General features: G+C 45.7%; 2 protein-coding genes across 11 annotated transcripts in view; both read left to right on the top strand.

Annotated features, from left to right (window-relative positions):
* NCAM1 (neural cell adhesion molecule 1) overlaps window positions 1-5062 on the top strand; it is a 74281-nt gene extending 69219 nt beyond the window's left edge. For all 9 annotated transcript variants that reach the window (XM_015884030.2, XM_015884032.2, XM_015884026.2 and 6 more), the window contains one exon: window positions 1823-5062. In XM_015884030.2, coding sequence (XP_015739516.1) covers window positions 1823-1943 — 121 coding nt within the window. In that variant the 3' untranslated portion in view covers window positions 1944-5062. The remainder of the gene's footprint in view (window positions 1-1822) is intronic.
* Window positions 5063-6314: 1252 nt separating this feature from the next.
* Window positions 6315-19503, top strand: TTC12 (tetratricopeptide repeat domain 12). Of its 2 annotated transcripts, XM_015884225.2 has the most exons (21): window positions 6315-6446; window positions 6536-6684; window positions 7096-7126; window positions 7364-7441; window positions 7575-7696; window positions 7870-7929; window positions 8077-8148; window positions 8858-8918; window positions 9007-9195; window positions 10056-10125; window positions 11137-11225; window positions 11796-11961; window positions 12939-13031; window positions 13253-13316; window positions 13794-13928; window positions 14069-14170; window positions 14967-15035; window positions 15876-15977; window positions 16805-16904; window positions 17926-18151; window positions 19105-19503. In XM_015884225.2, the coding sequence occupies exons 1-21, from the start codon at window positions 6377-6379 to the stop codon at window positions 19178-19180; spliced, it is 2124 nt and encodes a 707-aa protein (XP_015739711.1). In that variant the 5' UTR covers window positions 6315-6376; the 3' UTR covers window positions 19181-19503. The 2 variants fall into 2 exon arrangements, with proteins under 2 accessions (XP_015739711.1, XP_032305002.1); XM_032449111.1 differs by lacking the exon at window positions 12939-13031 and having other exon boundaries at window positions 11793-11961.
* Window positions 19504-20391: the final 888 nt, after the last annotated feature.

Below are 20391 nucleotides of genomic sequence, written 5' to 3'. Positions count from 1 at the left end.
AAAGTGTGAGACACTGGATTTGCCCAGAGAGGCTGTGAGTGCACCATCCCTGGAGACATTCAAGGCCAGGTTGGATGGGATCTTGGACAGCCTGATCTGCCCATAGCAGAGGGTTGGAAGTGGGTGATCTTTAAGTTCCCCTCCAACCCAAGGCATTCTGTGGATTTGTGCCTGAAGTAACAGGTCAGTGCATAAGGGTAAGGCAGAGTGCTCCTGTCTGTGCATTGGTGAGCATTCAGTACATTCAGGTCACGATAACTTGGTAGTGTGCTTGTTGTCCTGGTACATCTGGGATGAGTCTCCACCCACTGTACCTCATCCCCTTCTTACCCAGCTGAGAGAGCAGCAGCCTGCCCCTAGGCAGCACAGCACTGAAGTCCTTTGGGAGCCTTTTGCCATCTGGACAGGGTCCCCTTTCCCCAGCTGAGATGAATCCACAGCTTGTGTTTAGCAGAGACACCATAACTGGAGTGAAAACAGCGTGAAGTTCTCACCTGTTAAATGGGGGAACATCCCCAGCTGTGACACAGATGTTGGACAAGAACCTTCTTGCTCTGTCAGTGTGGACAGTGGTTGGTGACAGAGCCATTAGAGCAGAAGCCTGGCAAATGCTGACTGAAAATGGATAAGCTTCTCATTAGGAAACAAGTTCCCCATTCCTCCTGGCTTCCTGTACAGACACTGCGTTGACGCAGGCAGCTTCAATCAGGAGGAGCACCTCCTGTTGACTGAGCAAGATCTGTGCTTTGTTGCTAGAAAGGCTTAAAAAGGCAGCTCAGATCTATTGTGAAAGCAGCTCCCATAAGCAGGGCTTGGCTTTTTACAGCTTTTGCTAAGAAAAGCGTGTTGGTGACACAGAGCTCATTCATGATGAATATGGATCCTGCAGCTAAAAACTGCAGCCCCATTGTGCTGGGTGCTGTAGGGACAAAGAGAACAGAGGGTTGTGAGCTGGCGCTGAGCAGAACAAGGTAGGAAATTATTTGTCTGAAGTGAGGAAACATTTCATTTGAGTGAGTGCAGCTTGTTCTGCACCACACAAAGGAATTCCTGTTGTGGTGGAACACAGAGCTGTGTTCTTTCTGCCAGTGCAGCCACCTTCTGCTTGTGGTGCCCATCTGCTTCCCCTTCTTGAAACTAGAGTGGCAACCATAGTCTTGGGGTCATCTCACCACTGGTCAGAGTGCAGTGGGGTCCCAGCTGTCTCAGGCTGACTCTGCAGCTAAAGGGATGGAATGGGGAAGGCTACTTCCCATGGCTGTGAAGAGTGCTGGACCAACAGGCTTCTCTGATTCTGCAGTAAGTGCCAAGGGCCGGTGGAGAATCAGCGTTAGGTGATGACCTACCATATGCTTGTGAAAATGCATTTGACAAAATCCACTTACTGTGTTTCCCGTCCTGCTGCATACTGTGAAGTCATGGAGATGACTTCCTATAGGAGAAGGGATTTACTGCTAAAGTGGCAGTGTGTTATAACAGGACGCTCCGGTGCCATAAATGAGTGACGGTAAAAATCAAATTCATTTACAGTTGTGTGAGTTCTGCTGTGGCATTCCACACTGCCGCATACCCTCAGTGCTTCTTCTGCAGCCCAGTGCATCCTCCTGCTCTAGTAGCCCAATGCAGGAGGAAATAACAGAGCTAAATGAGCCGGGGGGGAGCTGAGTCTGCTTGTCCTTATCTTTGCATCTGTCATTTTGCTCTGTCAAGGAGACACATTTGAGTGTTTCCAGCAACGTCTTCTTTCCTGATCGCTCATCTACCACACATGGTCTGTGTTTCTCTGTCTCTAAACTGTGCCATTTTGGTGATTCTTCTTCAGGAAAACCCCAGTAGAAGACAAATCTGAAGTGCAAGCAACGGAAACTAAGACACCTCCAGCAGAAGTGAAGACGGTCCCCAACGAAGCCACACAAACAAATGAGAATGAGAGCAAAGCATGATCAGCGACAGATGAAAGAACATGGCAGAGCGACTTCACCCAAGCATTTACAACACGAAACACAACACACATCTCATCCCTCTCGTGTCTGTTGCCTTTTTTTTAAGAAAAAAAAAACAAACAAACAAAACAGGAAATGCATAAATGGGGAGGGGGGGGTTCTCTCTTTTTTTCTTGATTTTTTTTTTCCTTCAGGTTTTTAGGAAGGTTCTATTCGTTGTGCACTTGCTTTTCAAAAGTACTACGTTCTAAAAACAGGGTTAAACCCATCACCAAATGAGGGGCTCAGCTGTCCCCTGGTACGTTCAGACAAGCCAAATTGCAAAGCACCACTTACAGCATCGCTTAGGAGCTCCGAGTCCACCAGTCTTAGGCAAAAGGAGAAAAGAGAAAAGAAGACCCTGTTCTTTCCTTGGTTAGAGCAGTAGGTACAACCACTGCACTGCCTGCCCGTGGGCACAGGCGGGACGTAGTGAACAAAGTCCACAATTTATTTTTATACTTTTCAGTCGAGTTTGAAATATGTAAAGCCTCGTGAATAAGTTATGATTTGCGTTCAGCCTGCGTTCAGTGTGCAAAGTGTCGCGAGCGTTTTGGGGCTGAATTCTGTCCTCCACGTTAGATGTTCATTTTGGGGTTTATTGTTTCTGTTAGGAAGAATGCCAAAATTGCAGCTTCGGGGGATGTATTTCGATTTGCAGTATTCAGACTCTACATTTCTTTCAATTTTATGTTAATTTTTGCCAACTTTTGTTCTCTCCAGTGTTTACAATTGACAATTTTGGGGTTTTTTTGGTTCACTTTTGTTGTGTTTAAATGTATTTGTAAAATAGCTGCCTTTTTTTTAAAGCAAATCCAGACTAGCTACTAGGTTAGCAGCATGCTTGCTTTGCAAAGGGAGACGTTTCAAAGTATCAATGTTTACAGTAGTTTCCCCGTTATCTTTTTTTTTTAATTATTATTATTATTATAATTATTATTATTATTTCTTACTGGAGTAAGAAAAAAATAAGAGCAATGCTGGTCTTTGGTTTGTTTTAGGGGGGGTGGGGCGTGGGGAATATTCCAACCACTTGTCACCAATCGAGGTCTGTACCCAGCAATGCACATAAACACACTTAACTTCGAACGAGAGAGTTGCTGGTGAGAGTTTCCTTATATACTTAAGTTTATTTAGATTATAAGTCCCTTGCTGGACCTGGGCCTGACTGCATAAGAAAAATATCATCTCTGCTTTTTTAGGACATTCTTCTCTTTCCTTCATGGAACCCTCCCAGAGCTTTGAGAAGCAGAAGAGGGGTTGTACGGCTCGGGCTGGGCTGGTCTTGTCTCCAGTGTTTGACTACATCCATTTTTCCTCATAATGTTGATATCTACCATTTCCTTTGACCCCAGTAACTGATTTAAAAGCAGTGACTTTCCGCACTTAACTCAAGGTTCCTTTTGAGGAGTGGTAACGCTAAAAACAGAATGTCCTGCTGTCACCAGGTGACGTTCATGAGCAGAGGGTGCTTGGCAGCACATAGATGTCCCTGCTCACTGCAGGGGAGTTGGACTAGATGACCCTTAAGGGCCCTTTCCAACCCAGACAGTCCTGTAAGACCCCCTTCTGCAAAGACAGCTCCAGCACATCGTGTCTGTTAAGTCATCCATGTACGCTCTGCATCACCCAAACCATGTAACCATGGCTGAGCGCTTGGGCATCAGTTCCAATGCTCCCATTTATGTCCCCGCTCTTCACAGCATGCCTTTAGCAGTCAGAGAAAGGGACTGATGTCACACACGCGTTGTGGTCATCATTGGGATGAATGGAGTAACACTGAGACTTTGGGGTGGATAGAAGGTTGAACGGAAGGAAGGCAGAGGAAGACCAGCCCATTGTACAGAGGTGCTCCTTCTCTGGGGGTTTTGCTTTGTTTGTTTTTCTTTTATTTTCCATTCTTTTTCCTTTTTTATTTTTTTTTCTACGTTAGATCTGCAAGCTTGTGCACTGTGGGTGCGTGACTTTTAGTGTGAAACGTGTTTTTTGTCATAGTATTGAAATAATTGAAAAAGAAGAAAAAAAAAGCTTCAACATAGTTTGGATGTGGAAGGTGTAGCGGATAGGTCAGATTTAAGATATATATATTCAGGAATGAAAAACAAAAAAGAGAACAACTCTTAGAAGGAACGCAAGCCTTTAAATGACAAACCCGAGCTGATGATGGCATCCATTGCATGGCGCCATGGGGACAAGCAGAAAGGCAGTGGGGTTGGCTCGGGTGAACTGAGCCACTGTCAGTGTGTTCTGAGTATGCAGTGGTTTACAGCGGCATCACATGATTTCAAGCAGCGAAAAACAGTGGTTTTGTCATTTGCTAAGTGTGGGGTTTTGGCATTTTTTCCTCAGCTCCTGGGGATGGAAGCGGAGGATGGATGGATATGCAGGCACAGACACTCAGGCAATACCATCCCAGGCAGGACAGCAGGGCAGGACAGGTCCTCACTGGTGTCAGATCCAGCCCATGTTTGACCCGTGACAGCAGTGTTGGTGTAAGTAAGGTGAAATGTGGTCCCTCGGACCTTATCTGTCATGCCTCCCTGAGCAGCAACAGGAGCAAACACTGCTCAGTGCAACAACCCAGAGCACATCCAGTGCCACTGCTCAGCACCCATCAGCTGGCACTGTCACCCAGACTGGCCTTGTAGGGCCACCAGCCCAGGGTCCCATACAGCACACAGCCATGTCAGTGCTTGGTGCCTGTTGGGTTGTGTCTCATGGATGAAGCCTCAGTCCTGCTCCCTTAGTGCCCCTGTGACCTCCCCATCCCCGGTACCCTTAGATTAATTTTGAAGAGCGTTTTTATACTTGCCCTTAATGGAGAATAATTTGTTTTAATTTATAAATACCCCATTCCCAAGGTAGCATAGGCTTCATTGCTTTTATTTAAACCTTTGAAGAGGGACCAACCTGATGCCGTTTGCGCTGTATATGTTTATATATGTATCCATGCCATACATATATATATCTATATGGCAACTCAGACTGATCAGCTTCTAGTTGTGGAGTGACATTTCATGCTGCGCCATACGTAACGATGATGAGGTAATAGTGCATCCAGTTGTTCAGCTTTTAGAGTGGAGTTTTATTTTTCACACTTTTCTATGGAGCCTTCAAACCCCAGGTTTTCACACTAGGCTGTTTTGATAGTTGTTCTCAGACCTCCACTGACATCCTTACCCAGCATTCCCTACTTTTGGGGGCCTTCTATCTTGTTAAAAAAACAAAAAAACAAAAAATCTTTTTACCGAGTGAAACATCGATTCCACCTTTACTCCCATTCTCACCGGTGTAAATACTGATACTAACTGAGGATTTTGACTTTGCATTCTGTCAGAAAACTGTGTTCAAATAAAAACGACAAGAAAAAAAAATACCAACAAAAAAAAAACCTCATGGCTGCAGTCTGCACTTCTTCAGATGTCAGGAATGGTGTATGGAGCAATTCTGGAGCAATGGGTACCACAGGGAGGAGTGTTTTCAGGGCACTGTGGTGTTCCACAGGGGTCAGTGCTGGGCCTGTCCTGTTCAGTACCTTTATTGATGAGCTGGATGAGGGCATTGAGTGCATCCACAATAAGTTTGCAGACAACACGACACTGGGGAAAGTATGGATCTGCCTGAGGGTTAGGGTTAGGCCGTAGCTCAGTGCTGTGTTCAGCGTTGGGCCCCTCGCTGCAATACAGACATGGAGGCCCCGCAGAGAAGGGAACAGAGCTGTGAGGGGTCTGGAGCTCAATGGGGTCTTATGGGGAGCGGCTGAGGGAGCTGGGATTGTTCAGGGTGGAGAAGGGGAGGCTCAGGGGAGGCTCCATTGCTCTCTGACTCCCTGACAGGTTGTGCTGAGGTGGGGGTCGGCCTCTTCCCACAGCAATAGGATCAGACAGAATGGCCTCAAATTGCTCCAGGGGAGGTTCAGGTTGGACATGAGGAAAAGCAGCTCCAGAAATGTGACCAGACACGGGCACAGGCTGCACAGGGAGGTGTGAGGACACACGGAGATGTGGCACTGAGGGATGTGGTCAGTGGGCAACACTGGTGGCAGATGGACGATGATGATTCTGTGATTTCCCAGCACACAGACTGAGAAGCTGAGAGCTCTGCCTTGTGTCAGCCCTTGGTGGCTGGAACTGCACACAGAAGGTAACACTGGTACGTCTATTGAGCTGCAACACCTGTTATCCCACACAGAGCTCTGCCGTCTCTGCGTGCCCGGCACGAACACAAACAGCTCCACAAGGCAGCGCTGCGGGCTGACAACGCAAAATGGCGGCGGGCGGGGGGCGGGCGGGGGGCGGGCGGGACCCCCCCACGCTACCTTCGCTCTGTCGTTACGCCAACAGCGTGGTATCCCTGGGACACCGCAGACGCTGCGCAACTTGCGGCCTCCCGCCATGGCGGCCTTGTCCGACCCGCAGGAGGAGGAGGATTTCCAGCGCTTCCTGAGCCGCGTGGACGATATCAGTGAGTGCGGCAGCGGGTGGGTGAAACGGGCGGGAGAGGGAAGGGGAAATGGAAAAATCCGTGTCCGCCTCTTCCTCGGGTCTCCGCAGGCCGCCTAGTGCAGGGCTTGAGCTCTGCGGACACCGCTGTGCGGGACGCGGCCATCGCCGAGACGGACCGACGGCTCCGAGAGCGGCCGGACAGCGAGAAGAGAGCGGCGGACAGGACGGTCATCAACAACCGCCGTGATCCCGGACGGGTTCGTGCCCCTGTGGGCCGCCATAATGCTGAACAACTGCGGCGATAACGGGACCTCAAAGCCCACCCAGTGCCACCCCCGGCCATGGGCAGGGCTGCTCCCACCAGCTCAGGCTGCCCAGGGCCCCATCACACCTGGCCTTGAGTGCCTGCAGGGATGGGGCACCCACAGCTCTCTGGGCAGCAGTGCCAGCGCCTCACCGCCCTCTGAGGAAAAGGATTGCTTCCTCACAGCTAACCCACAGCTCCCTCTTTCAATTTAAAGCCATTCCCCCTTGTCCTGTCCCTGTCAGACCATGTAAAAAGTGTATCCCCTCCTGCTTTTAAGCTCCACCTGTTCCATTGCTTCCCTGGATTGCACTGAATTATCCATATGCAAACCTACATGTGCTTTATTTCTCTTTTTTTTTAGGATTCTGTGAATGCAGAGGCAGTGCACACAGGTAAGGCAGTGCTCCCTGCAGCCTTCAGCACCCCTTCTGTCAGGGGAGATGGACTAGATGACATTTAAAGGTCCCTTCCAACTCTATGAATTCTGTGATTCTTTGTAGAGAAGTGGTCCAGATGCACCTTAGAAGTGACTTTTGATTCTTACATGCAGTTTGATTTTTAACGAAGTAAACTTTTCTTTGTTAATCTTTCCTAACATAAATGCCACCAACTCTCGTCCTGGCTCTCAGAGGCCTTCCTGGCTGCTCTGGAGAAGGATGCAAAAGAACGAGCTAAACGAAGGAAGAAAAATGAGCGCTTAGCAAATGGTAATCACACGGGGCTCCTCCAGCTAATGCCTTCTGGAGGTACCCAGCTGGTGTGTGCTTTGGGATGTGTCACTGCATGGGGGCAAAACAAATGCAGATGTGTTACTTGGAGTGTGTGTGTATTGTTCTACAGCTCTGAAGGAGGAAGGGAACGTTGCCTTCAGGAAAGGGGACTACAGCACAGCTGCCCAGAAGTACACTGATGGACTACAGAAGCTGAAGGACATGCCAGAGCTGTACACCAACAGAGCACAGGTCAGTGAGGGAGTGAGCTGCTGGCACGCTGACTAGAATACAACTCTTGGTGTTCTGTTAGTGGCACAGAGCCTGAAAAGGATGGTTCTGCTTCCTGTGGGAGTTTCACAAGAGGTGATGGGTGTTGCTTGACACTGAGGCTTAGAAAAGGGACTTTGTTGGCTGTATTTCAGGCCTACCTGAGGATGCATGAATATGGAAAAGCCATTGGTGATTGCGAGTGGGCATTAAAGGTACGTTCAGTGTGTTGTTCTGTGCTCAGAAGTGTTTGTGAGCAGCTGACAGTATGGAAATGACATGGTAATGGAGGGGAGAATGTTCCGGGGGGAGATATTTGAAGCTTCTAAAGACTTTGTGTAAAATTCCTTTTTTTAACACAGTGCAATGCAAAGTGCATTAAAGCCTATTTTTTAATGGGAAAAGCTCACCTGGCGCTGAAGCACTACGATGAGGTGAGTTGAGGAATTCTTCTCTGCTAGACCATTCCTATGATTTTGATGTGGTGATGTGAGTGAAAGGGACTAATCTGTTGTGTTTTGCATCAGACAAATGTGTACATGGAGCTCGAAAGAAATTCTGTCCTCCTGCAAAGACAAATAATTCTCAGATCTGCTCTTCTTTCTACATCTTGTGTCCTTTCTGATGGTCTGCTCAGGATGTGTGGCAGCTGCACTGTCGGCCTGCAGGCAGAGGCAGTGCTGTGCTCAGTGCTTTATCTGGTGGGGATTTGTCGCCACTTGGTGACAAATGAGCAAAGTGTATTTCTTCTCTTTTATCCTAAATTGCTCTGTGCAGCGATGGTATTAAACTGCAAAGCAATAAGAAGTGACTGCACGTCACCTCTGAAGGAGAAAACCTCCCTGCATTTTGGAGTAAGTGAACTGTTAAGGTGAAAGTTGCCAATGGGAGTGATAGCATTTCTTTTTCTTTCTGTGATGCTGAATGTCAAGCAAATGATCCAGCTCCATATCCATGTCTGAAGTCCTGATGGGAGCTAAAAACTGTTATAATAATGGAATATCAAAGCTTTGGTTTGCCTCGTTCTGGAAATATTTTTCCTCAGACTTTTAGAGTCTTGTAGGCCAGGAACTGACAGGCAGGGATGTTGGAACCTCCTTATTCTTCTTTGAACATAAGAGCCTGTTTCTTTCCTGAGTTAAGTCCAGGGAGTGCTACCAGAAGCTCTTACAGCTTGATCCCCAAAAGGAAAGTTTATTTAAAGGTAAGGAATGTCAGTTTTGCTACTCTTGTCGCTTGGTTTCTGATCAGAACATTTTGTTAACTTCCTTTGATTTCTTTTGCTTTCTAAGATTGCATGAACGAGGTTAACTTGGAGGAAAAAAGAATGCAAGAGGAAGACAGAGCGATGAAAGCATTTCAGTCCGGAGAACACGCAGCTCTGTCCATTAAAGATCTGCTGCAGAAACTCGACAGGCCTGACCAGAATATCCTCTACTACATGGGAGGGATCCAGGTTCTGACAGGAGCCATAAAGGAGTGTGAGTGTGTGATGCAAACCTTGTTTCTGTGGGGGTTTGTAACCTGGGAGGATGAATATGACTGCAATAGTTTTTGAAAGACCAAAAACCTATTCCTGTTTTAAAAAAAAAATACAACAAATGGTGTTTGCTATTTCAGCGTTTATGTACAGTGGATGTTTCCATGTTTCTTTTTATAGCTAAACCAATTCTGTAGCTGAGCTGTTGATACTTCTTAAGGATTTGGTCATGTCATAGAACTATAGAATGGCTCAGGTTGGAGAGGACCTCAAAGCCCACCCAGTGCCACCCCCAGCCATGGGCAGGGCTGCCCCCACCAGCTCAGGCTGCCCAGGGCCCCATCCCACCTGGCCTTGAGTGCCTGCAGGGATGGGGCACCCACAGCTCTCTGGGCAGCAGTGCCAGCGCCTCACCGCCCTCTGAGGAAAGGATTGTTTCCTCATATTTAACCCACAGCTCCCCTCTTTCACTTTAAAGCCATTCCTCCTTGTCCTGTCACTATAATTTAAGAGGTCTCAAATTACTTTTGAAAAGTTAGCAGTTCTCTGTTGAAGAACAATGATTTGCAAGGCCAGTCTCCTGTTTAAGTCCTCATAAAAACTCTTGAAAATGAAGTCAATCATTCTCCACTGCACCAGGCATCAATTAGAGTGGTCTTCCACTTCAAAGCTGTTTCTGCTTCAAGCGCTCTTGAAGTTTTTCCCCTCTTTTCACAATGCAAACCTCCTTTCCCCAAAGCTGTTGATCCAGTGACCTTTTCCTTCAACGCTGTGTTGCAGCAGAGCAGGTGTCTGCCTTCATCATGGTGAGTCGGCCAGATGGCTCACGGAGCTGACTTGTTTCTCTCTGCCTCTTTTCAGGCACTGAGCAAACTTTATTTAGAACAAACAATGGGTTCAGTATCATCAATGACAACAAGGTCATAAGACGGTAAGAGAAGTTCCAGAAGAGAACAGTAGCACGTTATAGCATGAGGAAGTGACTATGTTGTTTTCAAGAAACTCAATCGCCTCACGAAATGCAGATGATCACAAGATAAGGGAATAACTGGTTGTAATGTCTGAATAGACTGACTTGTATTTGACCCAAACAAATAGGACTCTCTTGGATTCAGTGGACTCATGAGTTTCTGCTCCTGTCTCTGATCTCCTATTTCTGTGCGGTTCCCCTATCTCTAACGGTGAGAGCAAAGCTGGTAAAGCTTACTGTAAGAAAACAGCTGATGTAAAAGTGTAGTTGCCTTAAGTGTGTCTGGCTGGGCATCAGTAAATGTCTCACCTCAGCTCTGCAATGCAACATGTAAAACTCTTCAGTCCTGTAACTGAGGAGGAGGATTCCCTCTGGGACCTGTGTTCTCTGCTGCTGTGTGTTCTGGGCAACCATTAGATGGTGTTTTGGTAACCAAGACACAAATCCAGTTCAATTGCTTTCTAAGCTTTGTCCCGTGAGGGATCTCTTGCCTGGTAGATGACAGACACAAGCAAGATCCACAGAAAAGATGTGATCTGAAAATTTGGTACAACTAAGTTGGTTCAGAACAGTGTGATCTGGTTGGAAAAGGGAAGAGTTGTTTGCTGCTGCTGTGTCCTCCTAGATTTGCACCATGCTCTCACGTCCTGGCTCAGCACAGTCATGTCAGTGCAGAACTGAATGCACCACTTGTGCTGCTTACTGACTGCAGGAGCTCTGTGTGTGCTCAGGGGGTGGTGTAGGTTCAGTAGAACATCAGTCTGGCATTGGAGGAGATTGTCTGGAAAGCAGGTCTGGTTCAACGTCTGAAAATGTTTAACTAATGAGCTGTTGCTAGAGCTGACGAGCTTATGTGCTTGTATGGCAGATCCTCATTGCTGTGAGGCTTTCCCAATGTCCCCAGCCAAAGATCTAACCCTCATTGTTTCATCTGCCTTGGGTTCCTTTTGCAAGCTAACATTTCTCATTTAGGAGCTTCTGTGCAGAAAGAAAGAGCGCTGCTGAAGTGGATCTCTGTGTTTGTCTTCTCTCCCTTTGGCAAGCTGTCTGCGCTGGGAATGGTAAAGATGTGATCAACATTAATAATTGTTCATGGTAATATGGCACAGTCTGGGTTTAGAGTTGTTTTTTGGTACAAGCATTGCTTTCCCAGAGCACTTGGGTCTAGGCCTTGCTGTCAGCAAAGCTTTTTGGGGGTTGAAGCACTGCTGGGTAGTGCTTCAGAACAGGGCTGAGTTTCCAGCCCTGTGCACATCTTATATATGCTAAAGGGGCTGGAAGTCAATTCCCTGTGATTATTGCTGGCTCTTAAGATCACATTTGTTTTGTCTTTTTTAAGCAGTTCTACCTGTAAAAAGCAGAAGTGCTGTTAGAGAAGGGTGGATTCCTTTGGCATCACCATTAAGGCGTTGGTTTTCTGAGGTCTGCAGGGAGGTCAGGAGTGGGATGGAGTGGTGAAGTGGTGCAAACTGCCACAAGGAAAAGAGGGCTTGGTGCCTGCACCTCTGTTGACTTGTGTGTTGCTGGGTCCAGTGGATGCACAAGGAAGTGTGTAGTTAGTGAGAGCAGGAGTGACGGTTGGGATTTCATCACTTGTGACGCTGTGCTTAGATTCCCTCTTTTTTCAGAAGAAAACCAGCGGCTGCTGTTAACTCACCCTGATGTGAATGCACAGCTGTTGGAACTGCTGTGTTCCGGTGTATTGGAGATCCAAAAGGAGACACTGGCACTAATTGCTCTCTATTCAGATAATGAGAATGGGAGGAGACTGTTGGTCAAGCACCAGGACCTATCCAGGTAACAAAGGCAACTATTATTTGGTAAGACTCCCTTAACCCTGGGCTTGCAGAGGTCCAAAGCTCACTCCACTAGCATCAAGCAGAGCAGCAGGTGGGTGACAGGCTTCTGAAAGGGACGTGGTGATGTTGAGACCTAAGCCAAGGTGAGCAGAAGTGGAAGTGAGGTGCATGGGGAAAACAAACTTTGTTCCTGGAGATGTCTGTGAAGATAAGCAGGAGGCACTTTCTGAAGAGGTTTAACTTTGAAGTATAGTTATGGGTTTATAACCAGTAAGGCTGTGTCCCTCGCATTCCAGTAAGAGCTTACATTGTTGCCCCTTGATAGCTCATGCTTTCAAGCAGCTGCTCTCTCCTCATCTGGCTAAGTGGAGAATAAAAAGCCTATTAGCTCTTAGCTCTTGTCCTGCCATTTCCTTCATAGAATGGTTTGGGTTGGAAGAGCTCTTTAAGATCACCTAATTCCAACCCCCTGCTATAGGCAGGGACACCTCCCCCTAGGCCAGGTTGCTCACAGCCCCATCCAGTCTGGCCTTGAATGCTTCCAGGGAGGGGACATTCACAACCCCACTGGGCAACCTGCTCCAGTGTCTTACCAACCTCACAGTAAAGAATTTCTTCCCTATATCTAGTCTAAATCTACCCTCTTCCAAGTTTAAAACCATTCCCCAGTTAACCTGTTGAGCAGAGGAGAAAATTTTAATGTGCTACTTTGCAATAAGAGGTTTAAACTGGTTGATAAACAGTACAGATTCTCCAACGGATGTACAGACTTCACTGTGTTACATGCAATGTTCATCCCAAGACCTGTAAAGCTTTTTAGTTAAAACACCCACTCACCCCCCAGGACTGTGGGGTTTGCTCAGCACGTCCTTCTAAAGCACACAGTCATCACAGTGATCTTCCCTGCAAATGTCTTTAATAATTCGGCCAAAGCTGACATATAGTTTTTTTTGTCTCTTTATGTATTAATAACAGATGGCTGCAGATATTGATGATGTTCGTCAACAGCGCTGATGCCAGGGCTGGCAGTGCCATGAGTGTCCTGTCAGATTTAATTCAAGAAGAAAAGTAACTAGCACTTTTTCATTATTTTTTTAAATCAGTTACAGTAGTAAATACTAAATGACCTTGTGATAGAGGCTGCCAGCCTTCTTTGCCATTTTGCCCTCTTTACTCAGTTTACCTTCTGTGTATGTTGCTGTTCTGTTGCTTTTCTCTGTTTGGTTGTTGTTGTTGTTGTTGTGCTAAAGCTCTAACTGTCCAAACATGGCTTTCTTTATCCTCAACAGGTTCAAAGCACAGTGTCGCCTCATGTTTTCCACATCTGTTTTACCATTGTTCACCCAACTGCTGGTATGAAAGGTCTTAATTCTGTGTTTCCAACATGTTCTTCTTTAACGTGTCTCATGACAACTGCTTCCAGTATTGAAAGGGACTGTAAGAAGAAAGGAGACAGACTCCTTGGGGGGTTCTGTTGTGATAGGAGAAGGGGAAATGGCTTCAGACTACAAAAGGGGAGATTGAGACTGGAGATAAGGAAGAAGGTTTGGTACTGAGGGCTGTGAGGCACTGGCACAGGTTGCCCAGAGAGGCGGTGGTGCCCCGTCCCTGCACACAGCCAAGGTCAGGCTGGACGGGGCTCTGAGCACTGCTGGAGCTGTGGGTGTCCCTGTGCACTGCACAGAGTGGCGCCGGGCGGCCTTTGAGGTCCCTTCCAACTCAAATCATTCTATGATTCTGGGAAAGATTCAGAAATCTCAGTCAAAGAGGTAGAAGCACCTGTATGTTATAATTTGTTATTAATTTATTCTTCTACTCTTCCATTTTTAGGCCTCAGCCAAGCTGGTGGACCAGGCAGCCCTTGCATGTTGCATTGGCATTATGGGGAACCTGTGTGCAGATGCAACCATCCGAGTGCAGATGGCTGAGTGCAGTGAGTGCTGGCAAGCCTGCCTGCAGCTCGTGGTAAGGAAGTTTGGTGTCTCCCTACAGCAGTGTTTTCTTCCCTGCTGCCCCTGAAAATGGCACCTGTGCGATGTGTGTGTGCCTCCCCCAGTGATGATGAACGTCTGAATTGATCACGCTTTTCTCTCCTTTGTGCATAGGATGGATGTGCTGATGTTGGCACAACCAAATATCGGGAGTGCGTGTTTGCAGTGCTGGGTCTCATGATGAACTTACTGCTTGAATCAAACTCCGTCATCCAGGTAAATGAGACCAGAGGTGTACTTTGGTAGCTTTCTTGTTGTGATTGCTTTCTTGGCCATACAAAATATTTTGAGCAGTTGGAGCACCTTCCTCCCTTGTTACTGTAAATGGGCCCCATGAAAGTTCTGCAGCTTAATTGTAACATTTGATCGAATGAGGGAGAGAATGGCCACAGAACAGCATGAGCCTCACAGCCTGTACCAGGAGAGGAGCACGACTGTGCCGTGTGGATGTACAGCCTTCTTTCACAGCACATGTGCTGACGTACTCCTAAGGCTCCAACATTAGATTTTGCTGCTGTTCAGTTAATTTTTGTTGGTATTTAAGGTTGCCAGCCAGGATCCTTGACAGTTCAAGTAAGCTGAAAAGCAGAAGAATGTAAGGAATGTCCATTAACACCATCCTGTGTAGACATCTAAATGTGGTACTGAGGGACTTGGGTTAATGACGGTAGGCGGATGGTTGGATGAGGTGATGCTGCAGGGCTTTTCCAACTGTAATGATTCTGTGATTCTCCTCAGACACACAGTTTTGACACAAATGCAGTGTAAGACATAGTTGGTACCATGCCATCGTGTTGCAAATGGTTTGTTCTGCATCAGTCTCCAATTCTGGAATGATTTAGCTGCTTGGCACATCCCAAAATTACTTTAAACTAAAGAAACATTAAAGAAGAACAACTGCTAAAGAGTGATTAACTTAGGGCCACGTGTGCCCCCATCTCCATTTGTAACATAATTTGTCAGTTCATTTCTGCTTGAATGCTTTCTGTCAGTTCTTGGCTTTGTTTTGCAGTGCCTTGCAGTGGACATCAGTGGCAGATGCATGTCCCTCCTCAGGGATCAGGATGGAAGAATTGTGACAGTAAGTAGATATCTCTGGAGTACAGAAAGATCACATTTATCAATCAGACCCGAACACTTCAGTGCCAACTCCTGACCTGTGGAAGCCTCTCTGTTAGGCTTTGAAGCTGAAAACAAATGTTGAGTACTAGTAGGAGTAACAAAAGGAAATATAACACAGCACTTGGATTATTTGGTATTCCAGTTGATACAAGAGATGTTCGGTGTTTCCTTGAAACCTACAAAGTAGAAGCCCGCACAAATTGTTTCATCCTTTGGATGGTTTACACTGCAAAGCATTAAATCATTCTGGAAGCAAAGGAGCAAGAACAGTTTGGGTGTTTAACAGCTGTTCCTTTTTATAGTTCCTGTTGTGAATCATTCCTAGGACATTTTACTCCTACTGATGGTGTGTAACTCCCACATATAGTCATTATTCAAGGCAAATGGGTGGAAGCAGATGTGGTCTCAGCTGGGAGTCTCTTCACCTCTCTGAACTCACATGAACTGCTCTGATCTGTTTTATGTGCTGTCAGAGACTCAGCGTTGTTGCTAGTGGAATTTGTTTCAAAAAATAAGTATGCAGAGAATGTCCTGATTGTAGTTTGGTGTCACCTCCCTCGATATCAGGGCCTTTAGACACTGTGGTGAGCTCACTTTCCAGTAAGCAGCAAAAAAAGCTGCGTCCGAAATATGTTCTTCATCCCATTTTTGTAAACTCCTCCTTTTGTCATTCGAATGACTTTGGGTTTGTTCTGCCATCTGCGAAACCAAAATAATTTGAAAACTCTTTAAATAAAGTTGTCCATACAAATAAATGTGTGGTTTTTTTTCTCTTTTCTCCCACGCTTTTCTTACTCAGAGAGCCACTGGAGTGCTGAGTCGCATCCTGGCAGCATCCTCACTGGCAGTAGAAGAAGCAGTGAAAGGAGGAGTGGTGAAGAAAATGATCAAATTCCTGAAGGTAAAGTAATCCCACTGTTTTCACTTTGTTTTTTCTTTCCAAGTCTCTAAAGAAAACCTACATTACTCCTGCGTTCAGCCTTCTTTCATGAAGAGAATGACCTGTGCATTCACTCCACGTGTGTCTGCATCCATTCCATTAGTGCTGGGGCTCTCTAGCAGAATTTCAACAAGTCTGGAGCTTAACTGCTGCCTTCTAGTCTGCATCCCAAATTTTCCAGTTGTTTCTTCATGTGCCGGATGCCCCTATGGCTCTACTTGTGGAGACCTGCAAAAGCAGGAATCCACTACTGCAGGCTCCATTGATTAAAGCTTAAGATTGGGGTGATAAAATCTGGACCACTTTACACGGAACCCTTTCCTCTGATGACCAGTGAGTGCTGGATCAGGCCTGGAAGGAATGTGTCCCTGAGTATATACATGTAGTAGTCTGTAGGCCCTGTTTAGCTGTGTATCTGTGCACCTAATGGGATATGTATCCATGCAGCCTTGTGCAGATGGCTCAGACTTGATGTCCTACAGATTAAATCAGCCTTAAGAAGAAACATAACAGTCTAACTCTTGTAACTAGCAAGCACCAGAGCTGTTTGAAACAAACTGGGCTCCAGAGACTGAGAGAATTCTCTATGTGTGCTGCTGACAGGGAAGAGAGGTTTCTCTTCTGTTTTCCAGTCTCTGTTCATTCTGAGGTCTTTATTTGGGATATGGTCTTAGGCATAGTGAACAGCTGTATTCGTGGTACATTACTCAAGGTTTTGTAACCTTGAGTAAGTTGGGGCACGGACTGTATGTTTATTAGTTTACACTTTATTCTAATTCCAAATCCAGGCTGGAGGACAGACCACATCCAGTTACGCTATAAAAGTTCTTTCCATCTGCACAAGAAGTAGCAGACAAGCCCAAGAAGAGGTGGTGAAGTCAGATAAAAGTAAGTGACAGCTTCACTAATTAAGAGACAGAATGCAAGAATCTCAGCACTATCCACATACCTTCTTCCCTTCTAGGACAGAGATAAACACTTGTTTTACTCTTGCAAGACTTCTGTCATGTTTTCTAAATAATGCTTAACAATCCATCATTTGTGTGGATGCAAATGTGCATCAGATAGAAAGCTTGAGTTAGAGAAACTGCTCTTTACATCCATATAATGGTTTGAAATGCTTTTTTGTGAGGGCAGAAATCTTTGAAAATAGTACTTCTGGAAATATGCCCCAATTTCTGTTACACGTCAGAAGTTGGTGGCTAAAAGGTAATATTTAGACAGCTGAATTCCAGAGCCTGGGGTTGCTTACAGTTTCTTCCAACTTATGTTTGAGGAACATTTGGCCTCATATTAACAGGAGAAGGGTGAGGAGGTAGATTGCAAGCATCAGACAGGTGGGTGTCTTGGAGTATTTTTGAGTTATTAACATTTTCTCTAGTTGTGTGGTATAACACTACTTAGATTGCTTTAAAATCCAGATTCAATTAATGCTTATGCAGTTACCACAGGGAATACTTAAGTACAATCTAAATGGTTGAACCTGTCAAGAAATTGTCAGTTTGTGTAGCTCTGCTTGAACCCAAAGGATTTTCACTCATTAAAAGCCTCTCAGAGCATCATCTTTCTTTTGTACACCCAAATTAGTTTCACTGTCATCTGCAGATGAAGCTTCCATTTCCTCAGATAGCAAGAGAAATTCTCTCTTGTTTTCACCAAAACTCTGGATATTCACCTTCTGAAAAGTCACTATTTTTGTCGTCATTTTGCCAGCCCAGACACAGCTCTGCTGCTAGGAGATTCATTCCTGTTGGAATTGAGCTATAAAACCCACCTCAGTACAAGATCTCTAGTCAGCAAGCAGCAAAGGAGGCACGTTCAGTCCTGCCATGTCAGAGGATTCTATGATATTGGTGCTATTTGAGCAAGTCTGGGCGCACTGTATGCATGAAATCTTTCTCGTTCACAGAGTTCAGTGTACTGCTGAAGCTTTTGGACTCAGAGAGTGAATTGATTGTGGGAAATGCTGCTTTCTGCCTCGGGCAGTGCCTCGTCGTTCCTGGAGCAGCGACATCCTTACTGAATTCCAACATTGTGATGGCTCTGTTGAAACACGCTGGTGGTGATGCTGCAAGAACTTCAGTGCAGGAGAATGCAGCGATTGCTCTGGGGAAGCTGTGTGTTGCAGAACCAAGGTATTGCAAAAAAAACAATAACCAAACACCAAAACCAGTGGTAATAAAACTCTGTTGTTCTCCTGCACCATCCAGTTGTTACTGGTTGGTAGTTCTTGGAAAACAGATATGTGAACCCATATGGGAACTGGTAAAGTGAGGAATCCAGTAACACCAAACCAGTGTGGGTCAGTTCCATGCAAAGGCAGCAGTACAGGACAGATGAGCAGCTTGTTTAAGTGTTCTATGAAAGGTCACTCTTCCTTCAGCTGGAATTCCCACTTGCTGTACTGTCCACACTGTCCTGCTTTAGGATTGTTTGTTTCTCTCGCTCCAATTGCTTCCAGGAGCTCATTTTGCATTGTTTCATGTTACTTGTGCTGGAAGAATGGACAGAGGAAGAGTGATGTTAAGCTTGTAGAGGTCAGAAATGAAAGCACAACAGAAGTATAAATGTCAGCACAGAATGTCTGTGCTGCTGCCTGCCAAGAGCGTGCCAAGCCCCAGCTAGTTGCACACTGCCAGGTGGACACAGAGCTGTGTTCTTGTTAAAAGAGCTGAGTTCCAGCACATTTCTGTACCTCCTGAACCACTGCAGAAAACAACAGGTATCACAAAGTATAATGCTGAAGTTCCAGAAGTGCCTTGTGTCATTTGAAACCCCATATGAGCAGGAAAGGATCTGCTCAGAGCTCTGAAAAGCACTTCAGAGATATGAAAACCTTATTTGGTTTGCTCTGTTGGTTCAGAGTGTCACCTGTATGAACAGTTATCAAGTATTATTTGGAACTCTGGCTTTCCTTTTCACAGGGAATAGTCATTTAGAAACCTTCTGTCATGTCACTTCAGGAGCTGTCAAGGCATTCAGTGTCCTTGATGGTTTGGTCAGGGGGTGTAGCAGAGCGGTGGGAGCTTAGAATCTTGCTGTAAGTCACTTCCCACCCTCCCAGCAACCTTTCCCTTTGTCTTTTTAGGCATATTTTTCAACTGCGGGAGCTCAATGGCATGGCCATCCTCAACTCCTCTATGAAATACGTGCACAGCTCCTGACGTCCCCCGGAGAGCTTTGATAAATGTCCCTTGCTGTTCCATGTTTTCTTCTTTTCTTAATAAAGCTCATTCAAAGCAGATAACCTTTTCAATTGCTTTCGAGTGTTTGCTCACACATAGAAGCCTGAGAAACGACATCAATATGAGTATCAGGAGAAAGAAGATAGTTTATTATCTGGGCTAACAGCTGAAAATAACAACTTCTGCTCTGCTCATATTCACTTCAGTAAATGATGCTGCCCCTTCTTAGGGCCAAGTTTCTTGTTGCTTAATTGTCAAACAATGGGTCATCTGCTCTGTGGTGTGAGTCAGTGCCCAGAGCTTAGAAGAAAACAGAAACAATCCCTTGTCTCCTGGGGGCTGCATTATGCTTTGATATTGCATGTGTGATGCCACCTGCTTAAATACATTGATTTTTAGCATACTAATTTACTGAGCTGCATGTCTTAGTGATAACTTATGGTAATGAGGTTAATGAGTGAATTAGGGATGGCCTCATTTAGCAGCATTACTTTTGCAAATTTGGCCATATCCCTTTACCCTTTACATCTGAGTGGAGTAAAAACAGTTGCTGACCTTCTTGATCCTAAGGACTTTCTCATAGCCTCTTGTGTTCATCTCTAATTGTTATAGACTATAACACAAATGGTTCATCCTTTCCATGTCTGTGTTTACTGTAGAGGTCAATAACGAATTAAGAGCAGCGCCAAGTTAAGTGTGACCTGCAAAGAAAGGCAGTAACACATTGCTCTTCTTAAGCGTCCTTCCAAAAAGACATTTTAAATCATATAAAGAGGAGTTCAGTCTGAAGAACTGTCTTTCTGCACTGAAGTGGAGCAGTTTTATTGCTGAAGTTCATTGCCTGCTATAAAACAGAGCTTTAGCATGAAGGCAAAGCACCAGAAGTGTGCTTTAATCATCCGTGAATCAAAGCCCCATGGCTTTAGTGGATGTCTTCAATGCTCCTGAAAGGTTATCCATTGCAGATCCTTCATGGTGAGCAGCAGTGAGCGCTGCTGGTTGAAGGCCATCAAATTTAACAGATGTTCTCTTTGAAAATGAACGGGTGAACCTACATACAGATCTCCAGTACAAGCTGGCAGAGCTTCACCTAGACAAGGACGTGACCATTAAATGTGATGCTTCATTTCAGCCTTAGTTCTGAACATGGAAACCAAGAGATGTATTACATTTACAACAAAGCACAGTCA

This window comes from Coturnix japonica, chromosome 24 (assembly GCF_001577835.2).
Source record: "Coturnix japonica isolate 7356 chromosome 24, Coturnix japonica 2.1, whole genome shotgun sequence".
Lineage (NCBI taxonomy): Eukaryota > Metazoa > Chordata > Aves > Galliformes > Phasianidae > Coturnix > Coturnix japonica.
This window is presented reverse-complemented; position numbering and strand designations above follow the sequence as displayed.